At 34.4% G+C, this 18,111-nt stretch overlaps 1 protein-coding gene across 1 annotated transcript; it reads right to left on the reverse strand.

The window, feature by feature from the left end:
• Positions 1-1,515: 1,515 nt before the first annotated feature.
• LOC123666090 (zinc finger protein 254-like) lies at positions 1,516-18,029 on the reverse strand. The gene is made up of 14 exons (XM_045600298.1): positions 17,898-18,029; positions 16,996-17,115; positions 15,759-15,924; positions 14,648-14,895; positions 13,256-13,474; positions 11,973-12,070; positions 10,057-10,173; positions 9,313-9,423; positions 6,743-6,847; positions 6,148-6,360; positions 4,274-4,385; positions 3,267-3,380; positions 2,730-2,882; positions 1,516-1,665 (listed from the first exon to the last, which is right to left on the reverse strand). The coding sequence occupies exons 1-14, from the start codon at positions 18,027-18,029 to the stop codon at positions 1,534-1,536; spliced, it is 2,040 nt and encodes a 679-aa protein (XP_045456254.1). The 3' UTR covers positions 1,516-1,533.
• Between the last annotated feature and the right edge of the window lie 82 nt (positions 18,030-18,111).

Raw genomic sequence — 18,111 nt, forward strand, 5'->3', positions numbered from 1 at the left:
GCTGAGCCATCCCACAAGTGACTACAATAGTACGGGTACGGGTAGTACGGGTTGCAAGGCTTCTGGATAGTGTAAACTACATAATTTGAGCAAAATAAAAATTATTTTTATTATTATTATTAGCTAATTTTAATTTTGCAATACGATAAATAAAGTTCCGTTCACTCTTGATAAATCTTAGCCCATCTGAAGATAATATTGTTTTTCTATACAAGCGGCAGTGATTAAATTAAACCACAAGAGTAATTATTAACTGAGGTAGGGCACAGCAGGAAATTTCCTGCTCAAAATATGGAGCAGCCCGACTGGGGTAGTACCTCGACCTTACAGAAGACCACAGCTCAATAATACTGTTTTCAAGCAGTATTGTGTTCCTGTTGGTGAGTTAGGTGAGCAGAGCTCCTGGGGGGGTTGGGGATTGGGTCGGCAACGCGCTTGCGATGCTTCTGGTGTTGCAGGCGTCTATAAGCTACGGTAATCACTTACCATCAGGTGAGCCATACGCTTGCTTCTTCTTTTGTTATGAGGCTGAGGATATTCAGACACTATCGTCCGTAAACCAAATGACATACACACAGACAACCATTTTCTATTTAAATTTAATGAGTAGTGTATCTGAAGTTCTATTCTGTGAAGATATTTACTCCCTTATGGGTTTGAAAGTTGCGTGTTTCATCCATCGAGGTATAGATTATCTTTTTCAATAATTGTAAGTCGTTTGTATAATTGTTATAATATTTTAAAATAATTGTGTTCAAAACATATATAATTAATGCTGTATTGCGCAGTTTGCGTGTTTTTTAACTAAATTTTAAGTCAAATAAAATATTTTCAAATATATATTTGTCTTTATTGATAACAAATACCTATTATAATGATATGACTCTGCTGTGTGGTTACGGCAGTAAAGAATACAGCCACCCCTTCTCTTGCACATAACACATTTCCACTACCACCTTGGAACTTGGAGTGCCGACCGATGGCGAACCATTGGAATACACAGGCCGAAGACGGGCACCAGCGTCTTAGGTGCGACAAAAGCCAGCCCTGCGGTCACCAACCCGCCTGCCCAGGTGGTGACTATGGGCAACACACGAGTTTACGCCGTTTTTGGCGTCTCACCAGAATGTATATTTCAAATCTTATTGTATTTAATTTAAGAATGTATACATATAAATAACAGTGAAATATCTGTCTGTGTTTTCAAAATAACTGTATTTTTTCAAGTGCATATAGTTATTTACGATTTTCATGAAATTTAGTTTGCAGGGAATTTCGAGGGAGATAAATAAATCTAGCTAGGATTCATTTTTAGAAAATGTCATTTTATCCCAGTTTTTGGATATTGAAAAATGAAGGGAATTATGAAAGTGGACGAAGCGAAAGAGGTATGTAAGGATAGTAGCAAGTGGGAAGAAGTGGTTTCTACCAGTCTGCCTACACCTACGGGAAAGAGGCGTGATTATATGTATGTATGTATGTATGTATGTATGTATAATAATAAAAAGACATAAATATATCAAAATTGTTTATTTATACGTTTTGAGGTAAATTTATAAGCGGTGCAGTCTGTAGGTTGGTCGCGATTGGCGGGTAGTACGGCATGCGGTTAGCAACTTCGATCCCGGGGTAAACTTCCGGTTTCTTCACTGGTGCTCTTGGTTGCTGTATATATATAAACATTTACATGATATATACAAACAATATTTATATATTAATACGTGAAGCAAAAAATTTGTACCCCCTTTTACGAAAACTTTTTTCCATATTCTTAATTATTTAATTAATGATGATTTGGTTCTTAATTTCTGTTTTTGGCTGTTTTCGTTGTGACGATAGGGTGCAATTTTTTTTTTGAAATTATTCAAATGTGTTATTTTATTAACGTATATATAAATTGTATTAACTAATGTATATTAGATTATAATAATTTGTTCCTAATTTTTATTTAAATTGATTATGATTATTATTCTTTATTTCTGATTTTGAAGTTTTTTAAATATTATAAGTACGTATATATGTATATATAGTATGTTGAACTGTATAATTAATGCGTATTTGAAGTTCAAATATTTTAATTATTTATGATTTTTTTAGTGTTTATAATCACTGTATTCCAAAATTGTTATGTACACTTGTAAGTGACATGCATATCAGATACTTTATTATTACGAGTATACATTGTTTAATTTTAATTTATTTTATATGTATGTTGTAAGTGTGCTTTTGAAATAAATAAATAAAAATACTATATATAAAATGTGGGTTGTCTGGAAGAAGTGGCTAATTAGCCATAAGTCCGCCCATTGTACTTCACTGTCTGTAACTATCTTTATGCTTTGTTTGAAATATATTTGTCGGTGTACAATAAAGTATAAAATAAAGTAAATAAAAATTTGATATTTCGCACACTTATAGTTTATATAGAGAAAAAGTGCAGAATAGAAATATTTTTTTAAATTATGAATACAAATATATTAAATAAATTAAAAAAAAAAGTGACACATACTACCATATATTTGACCTACACATGCATACAATAATACTCTTTTGTTGATTGTCAAAGTTTCTAGTCAAATGGATTTTTTTAAAAAAGGTTCTATATTAAAAAAAAAAAAAAAATAATTAAAATTTTTAATTATGGTCGAATTTCGAACACCGGGCGACCACTAGTACATAAACAATAATTTGAATATATATTCGTAATGTCATGTAGTGTATTTACGTACCTTGGCTCTCTTGTTGTAGTGCATCATTTTCATATGCTTGTATATACTGGTCTGCCAGGAGAACGTCGCCGGGCATAGCGAGCATTTAAAGCTTTTCGTGACCGATCTGTTCGTGTGCATCGCCCATACGTGGCCTTTTAGGCGTTTTACAGTCTGGAAATTGAAGAGTTAATATTTTACGGCCTCATCACTTCAGCCTATCGCAGTCCACTGCTGGACATAGGCCTCCACGAGTTCGTTCCAAAAACGGCGTGAATTCAGATGTGTTGCCCATAGTCACCACGCTGGGCAAGCGGGTTGGTGACCGCAGGCTGGCTTTGTCGCACCGAAGACGCTGCTGCCCGTCTTCGGCCTGTGTATTTCAAAGCCAGCAGTTGGATGGATATCCCGCCATCGGTCGGCTTTTTAAGTTCCAAGGTGGTTGTGGAACTGTGTTAGTCGCCTCTTACGACACCCACGGAAAGAGAGGGGGTGGGGGATATTATTTACTAGCGTACACAGCTAATAAATATATATATATAGTACACTATTTCCAACCTTGTAAGATTTCCCGCAAATATCACAGAGATGCTGTCCATCCGGTTCCTTCTTGTTCTTCCCTTCGTGTATATTGTTCATGTGAGCGACCATTATTTTAGCTGTTTTGAACGCCTGGAAACATTATCAAACGCGTTATCAAACATAACTCAAAAAGCCACAAGACAATTATCAGCTTACGAGTAAAGAAAGAATCATCATAATCGGCAAACCCAGTGATAATTTTCATTCATTCAGCGTGCGTATAGGAGTTTTACTTAAAAAAAAAAAGGATCAATCAAAGTCGCTCTCGAGTTTTGCAGTAACACATTTACTGATTAATGATGAAGTAAAACTTCTTTACGCATTGACTTGGAGAGTAAGCTGGTGAATGCGTGATGAGTGCGTTACGAAAAGTGTGATCGGTCGAGGCGAACGGAAGTTAAAAGGGAGAGTTAGATGGAGCTAAAGAAGTTTTACTTCAGTCGTGTGGACTAAAGCACACTCGTTTTTTTGTTCAATAGTCTATAGCCACCTTTTTTTTTGATATCGCAGGGTAACCCATTTATGGGTGATATCCAGGACGCCCGGGTAGGCATTCCTAGACCGTATGTCGGCTTCAGCACTTGGGGGTGCACTACCGACCAAAACCAGTCTATAGCCACCTGACCCTGAACCTCCAGCCTTTCATCATCATCATCATTACAGCCTATACAGTCCACTGCTGGACATAGGCCTCCACAAGTTTACGCCAAAAATAACGTGAACTCATGTGTTTTGCCCATAGTCACCACGCTGGGCAGGCGGGTTGGTGACCGCAGGACTGGCTTTGTCGCACCGAAGACGCTGCTCTTCGGCCTGTGTATTTCAAAGCCAGGAGTTGGATGGTTATCCCGCCACCGGTCGACTTTTTAAGCTCCAAGGTAGTAGTGGAACCGTGCTATCCCTTAGTCGCCTCTTACGACAGCCACGGGAAGAGAGGGGGTGGCTTTATTCTTTAGTGCCGTAACCACACAGCACTTATTTACCTTAAAACAGACGCTGCACTGATACTTTATCCTCCTCAAGTGATCCCAGTCGATGTGGTCCATCATGCACCAACGTGTCGCGAACTTCTTACCACAGAAGTGGCAAGTGTGTCTGTAAGAATCGGCGGTAGCGACACTTTTAAAAATTATTAGAATTTTAATTTGTAAATTGTAGATTTGATGGTGCTCTTGAAGCCTATTTGAGTTTTGAAGAAAAAATAAGAAAAAAGTGTTTGTGTGTACTTATACGTAAACTTCATCCAAAAATAAAAGTCCTATTTTGTAAACAAATATGGCGGAATGGGTAACTATAGACTACTATAGTGCTGTGATGTAAATTGATAAATGTCCATATAACATTATCTGATATTTTTTTTTATATTTTCCTGTAATTTTTAGATACAAATAGTTTTTTCATAAACTGAACGATATAAGACTAGCAACATTAGCAGGGTGCAGCCCGCATGCACGCTTCAAATTAGATTTTCGAAAGCACTTTTCGGTATTTAAGGTTACTCTGTGTTGTGACAGCCTTTTCATGCATCGCCATTTCGTTCGGGTTGTAATTAATATCTAATTAAAAAACTTCTACTGAGAAAGTAATGAAAGTAGAGCGAAATGTTAATCAATATTTAAAGTCTATTTGTATTAGGGGCCACATTGCCTTAGCTAGGGCTCCACACTATCGTGTAACAACTGTTTAAAAAAAGTATATGCAATTTGATGACACATAAAACAAAGTAATAAATTAAAAGAAAAAAAAGGGGAAAACGAATACGGCGGCAAGATTAGAAATTTAAAATAATTTATTTGATTCAGTTTGATTCGACTTAACGATGCTCATTTATAATATGTTGCTAACAATGCGAATAACTAAAAATAATAAACTAGACACATAAAAATAAATAAAACACTGAAATAATAACTTATAATATAATAAATAATATGCATGAAATACTAAAAGTATTTTCAAGGAGATTTAAAGCAAATGTTACCACAGATAAAGACATACGGTCTTATTGATAAAAAATTAAGTAATGCCTCTCTCAGAGTCGTTTTAAGTAACTATTTACTATTTAACTTTAGTGGCCGTTTTAACTTTTTATTTTTTATAAAAAGTTCGAGCTAAAACGCTGTTATTTTTTTAATATCACTGACCTTAACTTTTTGTCGATATGAAAGAACGTCCCAGCCCTAAAAATCAAAGACAAGACAGAGTAATGATAGATGTCACTTGTAAGTTTGAGGTTACAGCGAATTCGGTTTTCTGCTAAAAATATTAGTTTGACGATGAAATATACGTATAATTACAAAAATAATGTTACTTCATGTGATTACCCAGATGCTACAATAATTATCTAGTAGGCATTGTGTGTGATTACACAGGGAATGTGTATTTTTCTTCCGCTAAGGGGTTTGTTTACATAATAAGATTTTTATTTTTGGATGGAGTATACGTAAGAAGTTATACTTCATTGAGCTAATTTCAAGATATCAATTTTTTGTGTCGGTGTGCACGCACATCGTACAAATTTACCCCCATCATTTTTCTCTAAGAAGTATAACTTCTAAAAAATATATTTTTTATTATAGCACATAGACTTTACTGTGATTATTTGGCGTATACTTAGTTATTCATTTTAATAAATAAATTAAAGATAGATGAGGTACCCTACATCTGAAGCAGGAAATTTCCCGCTCAAAATATGGAGCAGCCCGACTGGGGGAGTACCTCGACCTTACAGAAGATCACAGTTAAATAATACTGTTCTTAAGCAGTATTGTGTTCCGGTGGTGATTAAGATGACCAGAGCTCCTGGGGGGAGGTGGGGGGGGGGGTTAGAAAGAAAAAAGGAGGAGGCTAGTCGACTTACGTGTAGCTGCCCTCGTGCGCGTGTCTCTTACTCAGTCTCATATGATTATTGTAGCAGTCGCGACTTGCGAAGCTCTTCCCACACTCCCTACACCTATGAAGGGCCCCCGCTTCCCTTTCCCTGTGGTTGCGGGTATGCCGCGCCAGGTTACGTTTCCACTGGAACATCTTGCCGCATATCGGGCACGGGTAGGTCAGGCCGTCGTGGATCACCCTGGTGGGGGTAGAGGTAGGTTCGAGAGTTTAGCGATTGAGGGTAGTTGGAAAGTTAATTTCTTTTTTACGATATTCTGAAGTTAAACTTCTTTACGCGCGCTTGGCTTGGGGAGTAAGTGAATGCTTGATGACAGCGTTACGAAAAGTGTTCTCGGGCGAGGCGAATGGACCAACAGAGAGAGGTGCGAGCACACATTTTCTTTCTCTCTTTCTCTTATAGCCAGTTACTTTTTGCACATCTAAGCCATCTGAAGGCCTATTGTGCAGAAGTTTTACTTCAGTCGTGTTGTCTAAAGCACACTCGTTTTTTTATTTAATAAAGCCTTTAGCCCAACAGTGGGATAGGCAGAAGTAAAAAAGAATGTAAGAAATAAACTCACACATGTGCCCGGTAACTCTTCTTCGAATGAAATATTTTACCACATCCCTTACACGGAATGAACAACTTCTCCTTTGGTTTTTCTTCTTTGTTCTGTGGTAGGATTCTGGTTAAAAAAATTGAAATAATTAAATATATGGGGTAATGATTAATCTAATCTTTCTCCTTACAATTTTACAATGGTCTATGGCACACTCTCTTTTTATTATATACTAGCGAACCGCCCCGGCTTCGCACGGTTGCACAAACAATCAGTGTTCCTCTACTATATTATGCATGTATTATACATATAATGTTTTATTTTATTTTATTTTTGTATATTATGAACAGTAAAACAAATAATTGTGTTGCTCTGAAAAGAGAAGTTTTTTATTTTACCATATAAACTAATTTACAAAATATTATTTATTATTAAATTATTTACAAACTAACCTGAAAAGAGAAACAACATTTAAAGCTATTGCTTTACCAGTTCTTTATAATAAGTATTATTTAAATATTTACAGTTACAATATAATTCTCACAATCGTTTTAATATGAAAAAACATCTCCATAGCAACCAATTCGCAGATCAAATATCCATCAAAGAACAATTACAAAATAAACTAATAACTTAAATGAAGTGTCACGCACTTTGTTTACATCTCCCCCCCCCCTTTTTTTTTCTAAATTACAAAGTTTTAGTGTCATACTTTACTACTGGAATAAGTTTTGTAATATGGAAGAGGTTTGATTCTGCCTTTTTGTGACCCGTGTCTACTTTATAAATTGAATTGGATATTTTGTCTACAATTTCATAAGGTCCTATTCTCAATTCATCAAGTTTTTTTCGGTTTAATTGGTTTCCGTTTTCAACGTATACATAATCTCCTACTTTTAGTTCATGATGTTTTCTGTTTTTATCAAATCTTTTTTTATTATAATTGTGTGATTTTATACTATTTTCTAAGGCAATTTTTCGGTCTTGCAAAAGACAATTATGTGTTGTATTTTTCTTCAGTTCATCTGGTAGAACGTCAAATTTTTTTCCCTCCAATAAATATTTTGGAGAGAACCTTGTTACACCATGTTCAGTTTCGTTATATTTTTCTGTGCATTCGTGAGCAATAGTTGTCCAAGCAATTTTGCCCTTCCTTTCATTAATCTTGCAACGAATTTTATTAACCAACGTTTGGTTTAACCTTTCATTTAATCCGTTTGAAAATGGTGCATTTACTGCAGTGAAAACTATAGGTATATTTTCTTTTTCTAAAAACTTTTTAAAATCTTTTGAATGTATGCCTGGATATTGATCTGATAAAATCATGTCAATTTTATAATCTTTTGTTACTTTTTGGACCAGTTTTATAAAATCATTCGCACTTTGGGTTTTGGATGTCAAAATATAGGCGTAACGAGTGAAGTGATCTACTAGAAGATGTAAATATTTTTTGGTTGAACGAGTACCACCAAATCCCCCTATGGTATCTATAGACACTATTTCAAACGGATAAGTAGCGGGACCTAAGTGAGACATTAATCCAAACTTGTATTTTCCTCTAGATTTATTTTTTATACAGACATCACAATTTTCGCAAACTTTTTTTATATTGTCCAATAAATTTTTGGCGTGATAAAATGGTTTAATCTTGTTTTCCATTTGTTGTCTGCCTATGTGACAGTAGTAGTGATGTACATGTTTTATAATATTTTTACTAAATTCCTCAGTTAATACAATCTTTTCATTTTTTCCTATCTTTTTATAATATATATTATTTTTTAAAATAAGTTTATTTATATTTTGTTTTATTTTTTCATTTTCATCTTGATCATTTCGTATGTCTTCTAATTTTACAAAATTTACTATTTTTAAACTACTATCTTTATTTTCATACGATTCTAACACTGGGTTTCTGCTTAGAGTATCTGCCTCTATATTATATTTGCCTGGAGAATATATTATTTTAAATAATAATAACCAGTTCTTTATAATAAGTATTATTTAAATATTTACAGTTACAATATAATTCTCACAATCGTTTTAATATGAAAAAACATCTCCATAGCAACCAATTCGCAGATCAAATATCCATCAAAGAACAATTACAAAATAAACTAATAACTTAAATGAAGTGTCACGCACTTTGTTTACATACATATAAACCTTCCTCTGGAATCACTATTAATGAAAACCGCATCAAAATCCGTTGCGTAGTTTTAAAGATCTAAGCATACAGACAGCGGGAAGCGACTTTGTTTCATACTATGTAATGATAGCGATTTTAAAACTCATACTTCACTAACCTAGTAAACTGATTTCACATCTACTTACATAAAAATAAATCTCGGAAATGAGTGTAAGCAAGTAACTTCGAGCAACTAATTTGACCAGTGGTCAAAATTCAACTATAACTAATTTTTAATTATAAGTTTGTACATTAAACAAAAGAGTATGCGTGTGTGTGTCAAATAAATGGTAGTGTGTGTAATGTTTTTTTTTATCATTTTAAATATTTATATATTTATTATAGTTATATATTTTTATACTTATTTAAATTTCCATTATATTTATTTAATGAATAAAATACTTACTTCAGATGATATTTTAATGTTATTTTATTAGCGAACACCTTCCCACAGCAGTCGCACTGCGGTTTCTCTTGATGCGTCACGGAGCGATGATATGACAGCTTCGATTTTGTACTGGAAAACGAGTTTTATTTGAAAAGACAGTAATTTCAATATTATAACAAGATTAAGGCTGCTTATAACCTGGTACATTACCCATGTTTGTAATGTGCCTAATGTTAAGATGTAACTTGTTATTTTATTGTTTAATATTTTTGCTAAATTAACTTTCTTTTATTATTGTTGAGATTTTTTAATTTGTAAATGATATTTTTTTTGTTTTGATTTCATCTGGCATTGCTTCCAACAATAATTAACTTTTTACTGAAGGATAATAAAATAAATATAAATATACACATAGCATAATATATAAAACGGAATCAATAAAGCGTAAACAAAACACATTGTCTACATCTATATTTTTTTTTTTATAAAAACATAAAATGAGGTTTGGTAATATCCTAATATAAACTTTGTAAATGTGTGGGTATGGCACACTAGTTTTAGAATTTTGTACAATTACACAAAAAAAACCTTAACAAAGTACAAAGAGGGTCTTATATCTAATCTCTCTAACAGCGACTCTTATCAATTGAGGAAATTATTTATTTAAATTAAATACTATACACAGTCATCATCATCATCATCATTATCATCATTCGTTTTGCAATCAATTGCTGTCAAATTGTCGAATATAAGCGATAGTACCTGAACACTTTATCCGGGCAATCCGGACAAGGATAACCGGGCTCCGCCAGTTTCTTAGCGCATTCGTGTTCTAGCATTATCTTTTTCAGCGTCGTCACCAGATTGCATTCACGACATCTGAAACAATAATTATATTCAGTTAATAATGCTGTGTGGTTACGGCAGTAAAGAATATACCCACTCCCTCTCTTCTCGTGGGTGTCGTAAGAGGCGACTAAGGGATCACACAGTTCCACTACCACCATGGAACTTAAAAAGCTGACCTGTGGCGGGATAACCATCCAACTGCTGGCTTTGAAATACACAGGCCGAAGACGGGCAGCAGCGTCTTCGGTGCGACAAAGCCAGCCCTGCGGTCACCAACCCGCCTGGTGACTATGGGCAGTACACATGAGCTCGTGCCATTTTTGGCGCGAATTTGTGGAGGTTTATGTCCAGCAGTAAACTGTGAACTGGTTCTTTGTGCAGATGGACTTTTTCAAAATCAAAAATAACTTTATTTAAATAGGATTCAAAAGCACTTTCGAATAAAAATTTCGAACACGTAAAGCTACCACCGATTCGGAATGTAGATTCTGCAGAGAAGAATCGGCAAGAAACTCCTAAGTTAGTCTTTTGAAAAATAATATATGAACTGTGTTATAGTACAAAATTTGTAATGTCTTGCATGAAATACAGCGTATATACACAAAAAAAAATATAGGAACATCATTATCACCCAGGGTTATACATATATTCTCACACCAACCAAATATGCACAAAAAAAAATAATAATAATCGGTCAAGTTTCTGGCCAACTTTCAGAGTATTTCGATGACAAGCACTATGGCACGAAATTTTTATATCTATACTGACACTAACTGACCTAGCAAACTTCATGCCGCTTTGTATCTTTCAAGATTGCTTTCATTAAAATCGGTTAAGTAGTTTAGGAGTCCATGGCGGACAAACAATGTGACGCGTAATTTATATATATATCAAGTAAATATATTAAGAGCATAAAGCTGAAAAGTTTGTTCTAATGCACCGATCTCAATCACTATGTGTTCAAATTGAAAAAAATCTGTTGAATAGCCTATTCATCGATACTGGTTCAAATTGAAAAAAATCTGTTGGATAGCCTATTCATCGATACTGGTTCAAATTGAAAAAAAATCTGTTGGATAGCCTATTCATCGATACTGGTTCAAATTGAAAAAAATCTGTTGGATAGCCTATTCATCGATACTGGTTCAAATTGAAAAAAAAATCTGTTGGATAGCCTATTCATCGATACTGGTTCAAATTGAAAAAAATCTGTTGGATAGCCTATTCATCGATACTGGTTCAAATTGAAAAAAAAAATCTGTTGGATAGCCTATTCATCGATACTGGTTCAAATTAAAAAAAAAAAATCTGTTGGATAGCCTATTCATCGATACTGGTTCAAATAAAAAAAAAATCTGTTGGATAGCCTATTCATCGATACTGGTTCAAATTGAAAAAAAAAATCTGTTGGATAGCCTATTCATCGATACTGGTTCAAATTGAAAAAAAATCTGTTGGATAGCCTATTCATCGATACTGGTTCAAATTGAAAAAAAAAATCTGTTGGATAGCCTATTCATCGATACTGGTTCAAATTAAAAAAAAAAATCTGTTGGATAGCCTATTCATCGATACTGGTTCAAATTGAAAAAAAAATCTGTTGGATAGCCTATTCATCGATACTGGTTCAAATTGAAAAAAAAAATCTGTTGGATAGCCTATTCATCGATACTGGTTCAAATTGAAAAAAAAAATCTGTTGGATAGCCTATTCATCGATACTGGTTCAAATTTAAATAAAAAACTTAGATAGCCTATTCATCGAGGAAGAAGGAGGAATTAACGCGTGCGAAATCAGGGGCACAGCTAGTATTAGAACACAGTGCTCACTTGTAAGCAGCCTCATGTAGTTTCCTGTGCATCCTTATATTTTCTTTAGTCAAGAAGTATGCCTTACAAACGTCGCACTGGTGATCGTCGTCACTTTTCTGAAAAAAAAAAAAAAAAAATTGACATTATATTTAAATAAAAAGTTTTTAAGCTACCTCAAACCTCGCTCAATTTATTTGAATTTAAATGGGATTAGACAAGCACCGGCTTTCGATTAAAAAAGAATCATTAAAAATTACGCAGATAAAAAAACGAGCGTGCTTTAGACCACACGACTCTCTTTCTATCACCACTAACTTATATCTCCCTCTCAACTTCCGTTCGCCTCGCCCAATCACACATTCTTACGCTTTCGTCACGCATTCACCAGCTGACTCCCCAAGTCAAGCGTGCGTAAAGAAGTATTACTTTAAAAATACAGACGACTTGAGACTCCTTTTTTGCAGTCGATTGAAAAGTAGCGTCTCTGCTGTTTTAATACACGATCCAACCCCCATACTATTTCTGTTAAGGAGTAAACTCCAAAAATCTGTCAAACCACAGATAACAAATATAAAACTGAGTAAACTCCCAGAGTAACACTGAGTAAACTCCAAAAATCTGTCAAACCACAGATGACAAATATAAAACTGAGTAAACTCCCAGAGTAACACTGAGTAAACTCCAAAAATCTGTCAAACCACAGATGACAAATATAAAACTGAGTAAACTCCCAGAGTAACACTGAGTAAACTCCAAAAATCTGTCAAACCACAGATGACAAATATAAAACTGAGTAAACTCCCAGAGTAACACTGAGTGAACTCCAAAAATCTATCAAACCACAGATGACAAATATAAAACTGAGTAAACTCCCAGAGTAACACTGAGTAAACTCCAAAAATCTGTCAAACCACAGATAACAAATATAAAACTGAGTAAACTCCCAGAGTAACACTGAGTAAACTCTAAAAATCTGTCAAACCACAGATGACAAATATAAAACTGAGTAAACTCCCAGAGTAACACTGAGTAAACTCCAAAAATCTGTCAAACCACAGATAACAAATATAAAACTGAGTAAACTCCAGAGTAACACTGAGGAAACCTCAAAAAATCTGTCAAACCACAGATAACAAATATAAAACTGAGTAAACTCCAGAGTAACACTGAGGAAACCTCAAAAAATCTGTCAAACCACAGATAACAAATATAAAACTGAGTAAACTCCAGAGTAACACTGAGTAAACTCCAAAAATCTGTCAAACCACAGATAACAAATACAGATTAAAAATATCACTCACAGAATGATGTTTTCCATTCACGTGTAACTCCATCAACTTCTTAGTGTTGAACACGTAAATGCACATCTCGCATTTATACTTGACCTTCTGGAAGGTCTCGTTTTGGACGTCCTTCGCCCTGACCTCCCACATCTCCTTTTCCGACATGGTGTACAGTTCTACTAGCTTCTCTGGAAGATTCTTTAGGCGTCTGCTTTTTCTTTCTTTAGCTTCTGATGTCTGTGACAAAGAAGAGGGAAAAAAGTTAATGGTAGGGTTTTATGAAACCACAATGCAAGTGAAACTTTTTTTCGGTTTGTAGGCATTTGAATACCGCGGAACATTTTCAGGAATGAGTGAGAGTGTAAATGCTACACGGTCAGCTGATGCGAGCTATGGGTGCCGCCATATCCCTACTCGGCTACTGTAATGCGACATGCGATAGATGAACAAAAAATTTTGGGCGATAGAATAAAATTTTTAGTATAAATAATATTTATTTAAGCTTGTACTTTTAAAAAACTGAACTGCCTAATCGTTTTTATAGATTAATTACAACAAATATAATATACATATATATAATTATGTCAATGTCCCATAGCTGGGTAATGGAAGGGAGCTTGATCGACCAAGTTGTTCAACACAGAATGGCCGACAATATCCCTACTATGAGTAACGATCGCTATCAGGTGTACATGATAACAACCGAGACCGACGGCTTAACGTGCTCTACGAAGCAGAGGAGAGTTACAAAGGCATACATCCAAATTAGGAAAAGGCACCTGATAGCGATCGTTACGTAATAGGGAATATATCCACCAACAGTGGAGCAGGGTGGTGGATTAAGTTCAAATGTTTCTCCTACATGAAAAAAGAGACTTATGACCAACAGTGGGACGTTACAGGCTAATACAACCAATGAATTAATCATTATTGGCGCAGTTTGTAGTGACCCTGCTTTCTGCTATGAGGGTTGTGGGTTCGATTCCCACCTCGAGTCTAGGTGTAATATAAATATTTATTTATATTTATAAATTATAAATTAATAAAAAAACCGACCAAGTGCGAGTTGAACTCGCGCATGAAGGGTTCCGTACCATTGACTAGGTAAAATAGTTAGACAAATTTTTTTTTTGTCTAACGGACAGACGGACGGACAGGACAGTCTTAGTAATAGGGTCCCGTTTTTACCCTTTGGGCACGTCAACTCTAAAAATAAACTCAAACAAAAAACCGACTTTAACACCAACAAGTGATAAAATGAGATCTTGAATACGAAATTGTTCAGATAAGTCAAAAACTACTTGCCAAATGGTAATTAAAAATCACATGGCAGGCACCAGATATCGCATACAAAAAGAATCCTCGAAATAGGACACCCAGTATTATAATGGTAACGAGACCAATAGATACCTTATCACTATCTCTCTTCTTCTCTTTTTCCTTCTTCTCTCTGTCCTTTTTCTTCTTTTTCTTACTCCCTTTCTCATTTTTTAATTTCGCTAATGTAATATCATCGTCTGACTCCGTCTGGTCTTTGACTGACAGGTCTTCATAGAAGTCTGCCTGGTCTTTGGGTGGTTCGTCGTAGGTGCAGTAGATGTCGTCATTGTAGTCCTCTGTTTCTAACTTTATGTCCGTTTGCGTGTCTGTTTGTAAGTCTGTAAAAATGGGGTATATTTATTTATTTATTTATTTAATATTTGGAAAATCAAAAGCACAGATAACAATGCATAGCAATAGTATACTAAACAATATTTGGGTAATGATAGGTCTTCACATATGCATGTAATATTCCACTGTCGGGCCACCACGATGTTCCACTGCAGCTTGGCGGATATGTTCCCTACTATGAGTAACGATCGCTATCAGGTTATTAACTTAACGTGCTCTCCGAGGCACGGTGGGGAGACCGGTGGGGAGACCCACCGTGCTTAACTTTACGAGATATGACAAGAGGAAGATTTTTTTCATATATCTTTAAAATAAAAAAATAAAACTAATTATTAATTCTGTATTTTTAATCACGAAATCATTTATGGGAGGATTGCCTAGGTATTGTGACTGTAGGAAGTCACTGTAACAATGTCACGCTTAGTTACAAAATGTAACTTAGCGTGACGAATTGGAGGGAGGGGGAGAGGTACAAACCGTGAAATTCCACGTGACATGCATTATAGACAACACCTTTGCATAAAAGAAAATTTAAAAAACAATCAATATATTCATAAACTGGCTTTGAAACACACAAGCCGAAGACGGGCAGCAGCGTCTTCGGTGCGACAAAGCCAGCCCTGCGGTCACCAACCCGCCTGCCCAGCGTGGTGACTATGGGCAACACACATGAGTTCACGCAATTTTGGCGCGAAGTTGTGGAGGCCTATGTCCAGCAGTGGACTGCAATAGGCTGGAATGATGATTCATAAACCAAAAAAAACACCTGAAGGTCCGAAGCCAGATCAGATACTTATTTATGCATATGCCTCTTGCTTGTATCCACTTTATATAATTTGTATTAACTCACCCAATTCTATAAATTTCCTATCATCCTCAACAAGCGGTTCATTTTTGACAATCTCCACGTCGACGCTAGGTTCATCCTTCGGTGCTATGTCATCGACTTGAACGTCTGAAGTGAGACGCTGGATGGCATGAGACGCTAGATCGTTTGGAGAGTTCAGAAATGTATGCTGAAAGATATTATATTAATCACTATATACATTAAATATATTTCATATTCATTAATTGAGTTAGGGTACAGCAGATAATTTCCTGCACAAAAATGGAACAGCCCGACTGAGGAAGTACCTTGATCACAGCTAAATAATACTGCTTTCAAGCAGTGTTGTGTTACTGCTGGTGAGTAAAGCGACCAGAGCTACTGGGGAGGTTTTAGGGTCGGCAAGGCGTTTGCTTCTGGTATTGCAAGAGTCTATAAGCTACGGTAATCGCTTACCACCAGGTGAGCCATACGCTTGCTTGCCGATCTAGTTATATAAATTAAAGAAAAAGGTTGTGTGTTTCTCTGTAAGGTAGACTACTGGAGAAATTCTGTAGAAAAAATATATATATACAATAAATGTTTAACATACACACACGGTCATCTCTTCCTAAGGTAGACAATGTGATTCCCGCATTTTAGATATTAAATATTATGTAAGAATTTATATCAAATGTAATGATAATTTGATTTTGAAATACATACAAAATAAGCACTAAGGCAAGTTAATGTATCACACTTCAGCCTTTAATATCCCACTAGTGGGCATAGGCCTCTTTCCCCATGTAGGAGAAGGATCAGGGCTTAATCCACCACGATACCAAGTTAATGGTATAGCTGCTAATTATTTTTCACTTTATTTAATTAATATATATACAAAATATATTAAGCAAAAAACAGAATAAGATAAATATGTAAAACTGTCCAGGAACAAAATAAAACTATGACGGTTCGTTTAAACCGAATATAAAAATCTTCTTCTTCTTCTTCTTTAAAAATATAAAAATCATCATATCAAAAATTTCGTTCTAGCGGGTACATCGTTCCATAGCTTAATTGGCTAGAGCGCCAAACGGTCAGTCGGAGACGCGGGTTCGAACCCCACTGGAGCGGTCAATTTTCGATATGATATTCAAAAATGTTTAGAATATTGATGTTATTATAATTAAAGAGGTATTGTAAATAAAATCATAAATACACACAGACTCGGTGCAGGAACCAAATAGGCTGATAAAAATAAATATTGTACTTATATTATTACCTTTTCCGAATAAGCAATAAGTATGTCATAGCATTTTAGGATTTGTTTTCTAAACTTTAATGTATTTTTAACATACGCTAAACACTCCCAGCACACTTGTATTGTCAGTCCATCTGGTACCTGCAAATAAAAAAAAATAAAAGTTAAAATAATTAAAACCTCTGATAATACCTTTTTGATAACCTTAGAAATTAAAAAATAAAAATAAAGCCTGCATGGTTAACCTCTTATGAGGTAAATGTAAAAAGGAATAACAAGTATGTGGATAGTCTAATAATAAAATTTACATAGTTGATAAAGATGTGTGGACTTAGTAACGCTGATATTACTAATTTTGTATTAAAACACAGTTTATATGTATTTTCAAAGGAGTAACTGCGGAGTTTCTTGACGATCTTCTCTGCAGAATCTACATTCCGAATTGGTACATTTACACATTGGGTACATTGGGTACATTTTTATTTGTAAAATGATAATTCGAAAGTGCTCATGGGGATGAATTTGAATAAAGTTGTTTTAAATTTTGATTTTTGAATTCCTTTTTGGTAAAATTATTTTAGTAAATTTTATTCACAATATTTTTTTAAAATTTTGTTATAATATTGAAAAATGAACTTTACGATTTTATTTTCATATTTAATAATTACAAATACACAAAAAAAAATAGATTTGTTAAACGTTTCTTACAAGTATATAAAAGTTCAAGTTATAATCTACAAAAAAAAAAAACAATACAACAAATAAAAAACAACAATGGCGGATCCAAGGATTCCCTTATTCCGAACCAAACTTAATAAAAACTCAAATTATGACTTAAATATACATAAATAACCACATAGTTACACACTCAGGTGTTTTTTTTGTTTATTTTAGTATAAAATTTACAATAATATTATACTTACATCGATATTCGCTAATATTTTAAAACAATCTTTTACTTCGTCCAAGTAAAACATGCAACGGTTGTAATTTAAACAAGCCACACATATACCATTCACATTGTATCCTTCTATATTAATATTTATTTCTTTCATTATTAGTTATATTTTTAATAAAAATAATTTAATATCAATGAAAGCTTCATTCATTTTTCTCGGCCATTTTGTTTTTAAAATT

Source organism: Melitaea cinxia, chromosome 25 (assembly GCF_905220565.1).
Source record: "Melitaea cinxia chromosome 25, ilMelCinx1.1, whole genome shotgun sequence".
Lineage (NCBI taxonomy): Eukaryota > Metazoa > Arthropoda > Insecta > Lepidoptera > Nymphalidae > Melitaea > Melitaea cinxia.

Bases quoted from the DNA above. Each gene is read 5' to 3' on its own strand.
- LOC123666090 (XM_045600298.1), bottom strand. From the start codon at position 18,029: ATGAAAGAAATAAATATTAATATAGAAGGATACAATGTGAATGGTATA. The intron at 10,174-11,972 runs GTGAGCACTGTG...TTATTGTTTCAG, and splicing joins CTACATGAGGCTGCTTACAA to ATGTCGTGAATGCAATCTGG. The intron at 9,424-10,056 runs GTACTATCGCTT...CTCGTTTTCCAG, and splicing joins TGCCCGGATAAAGTGTTCAG to TACAAAATCGAAGCTGTCAT.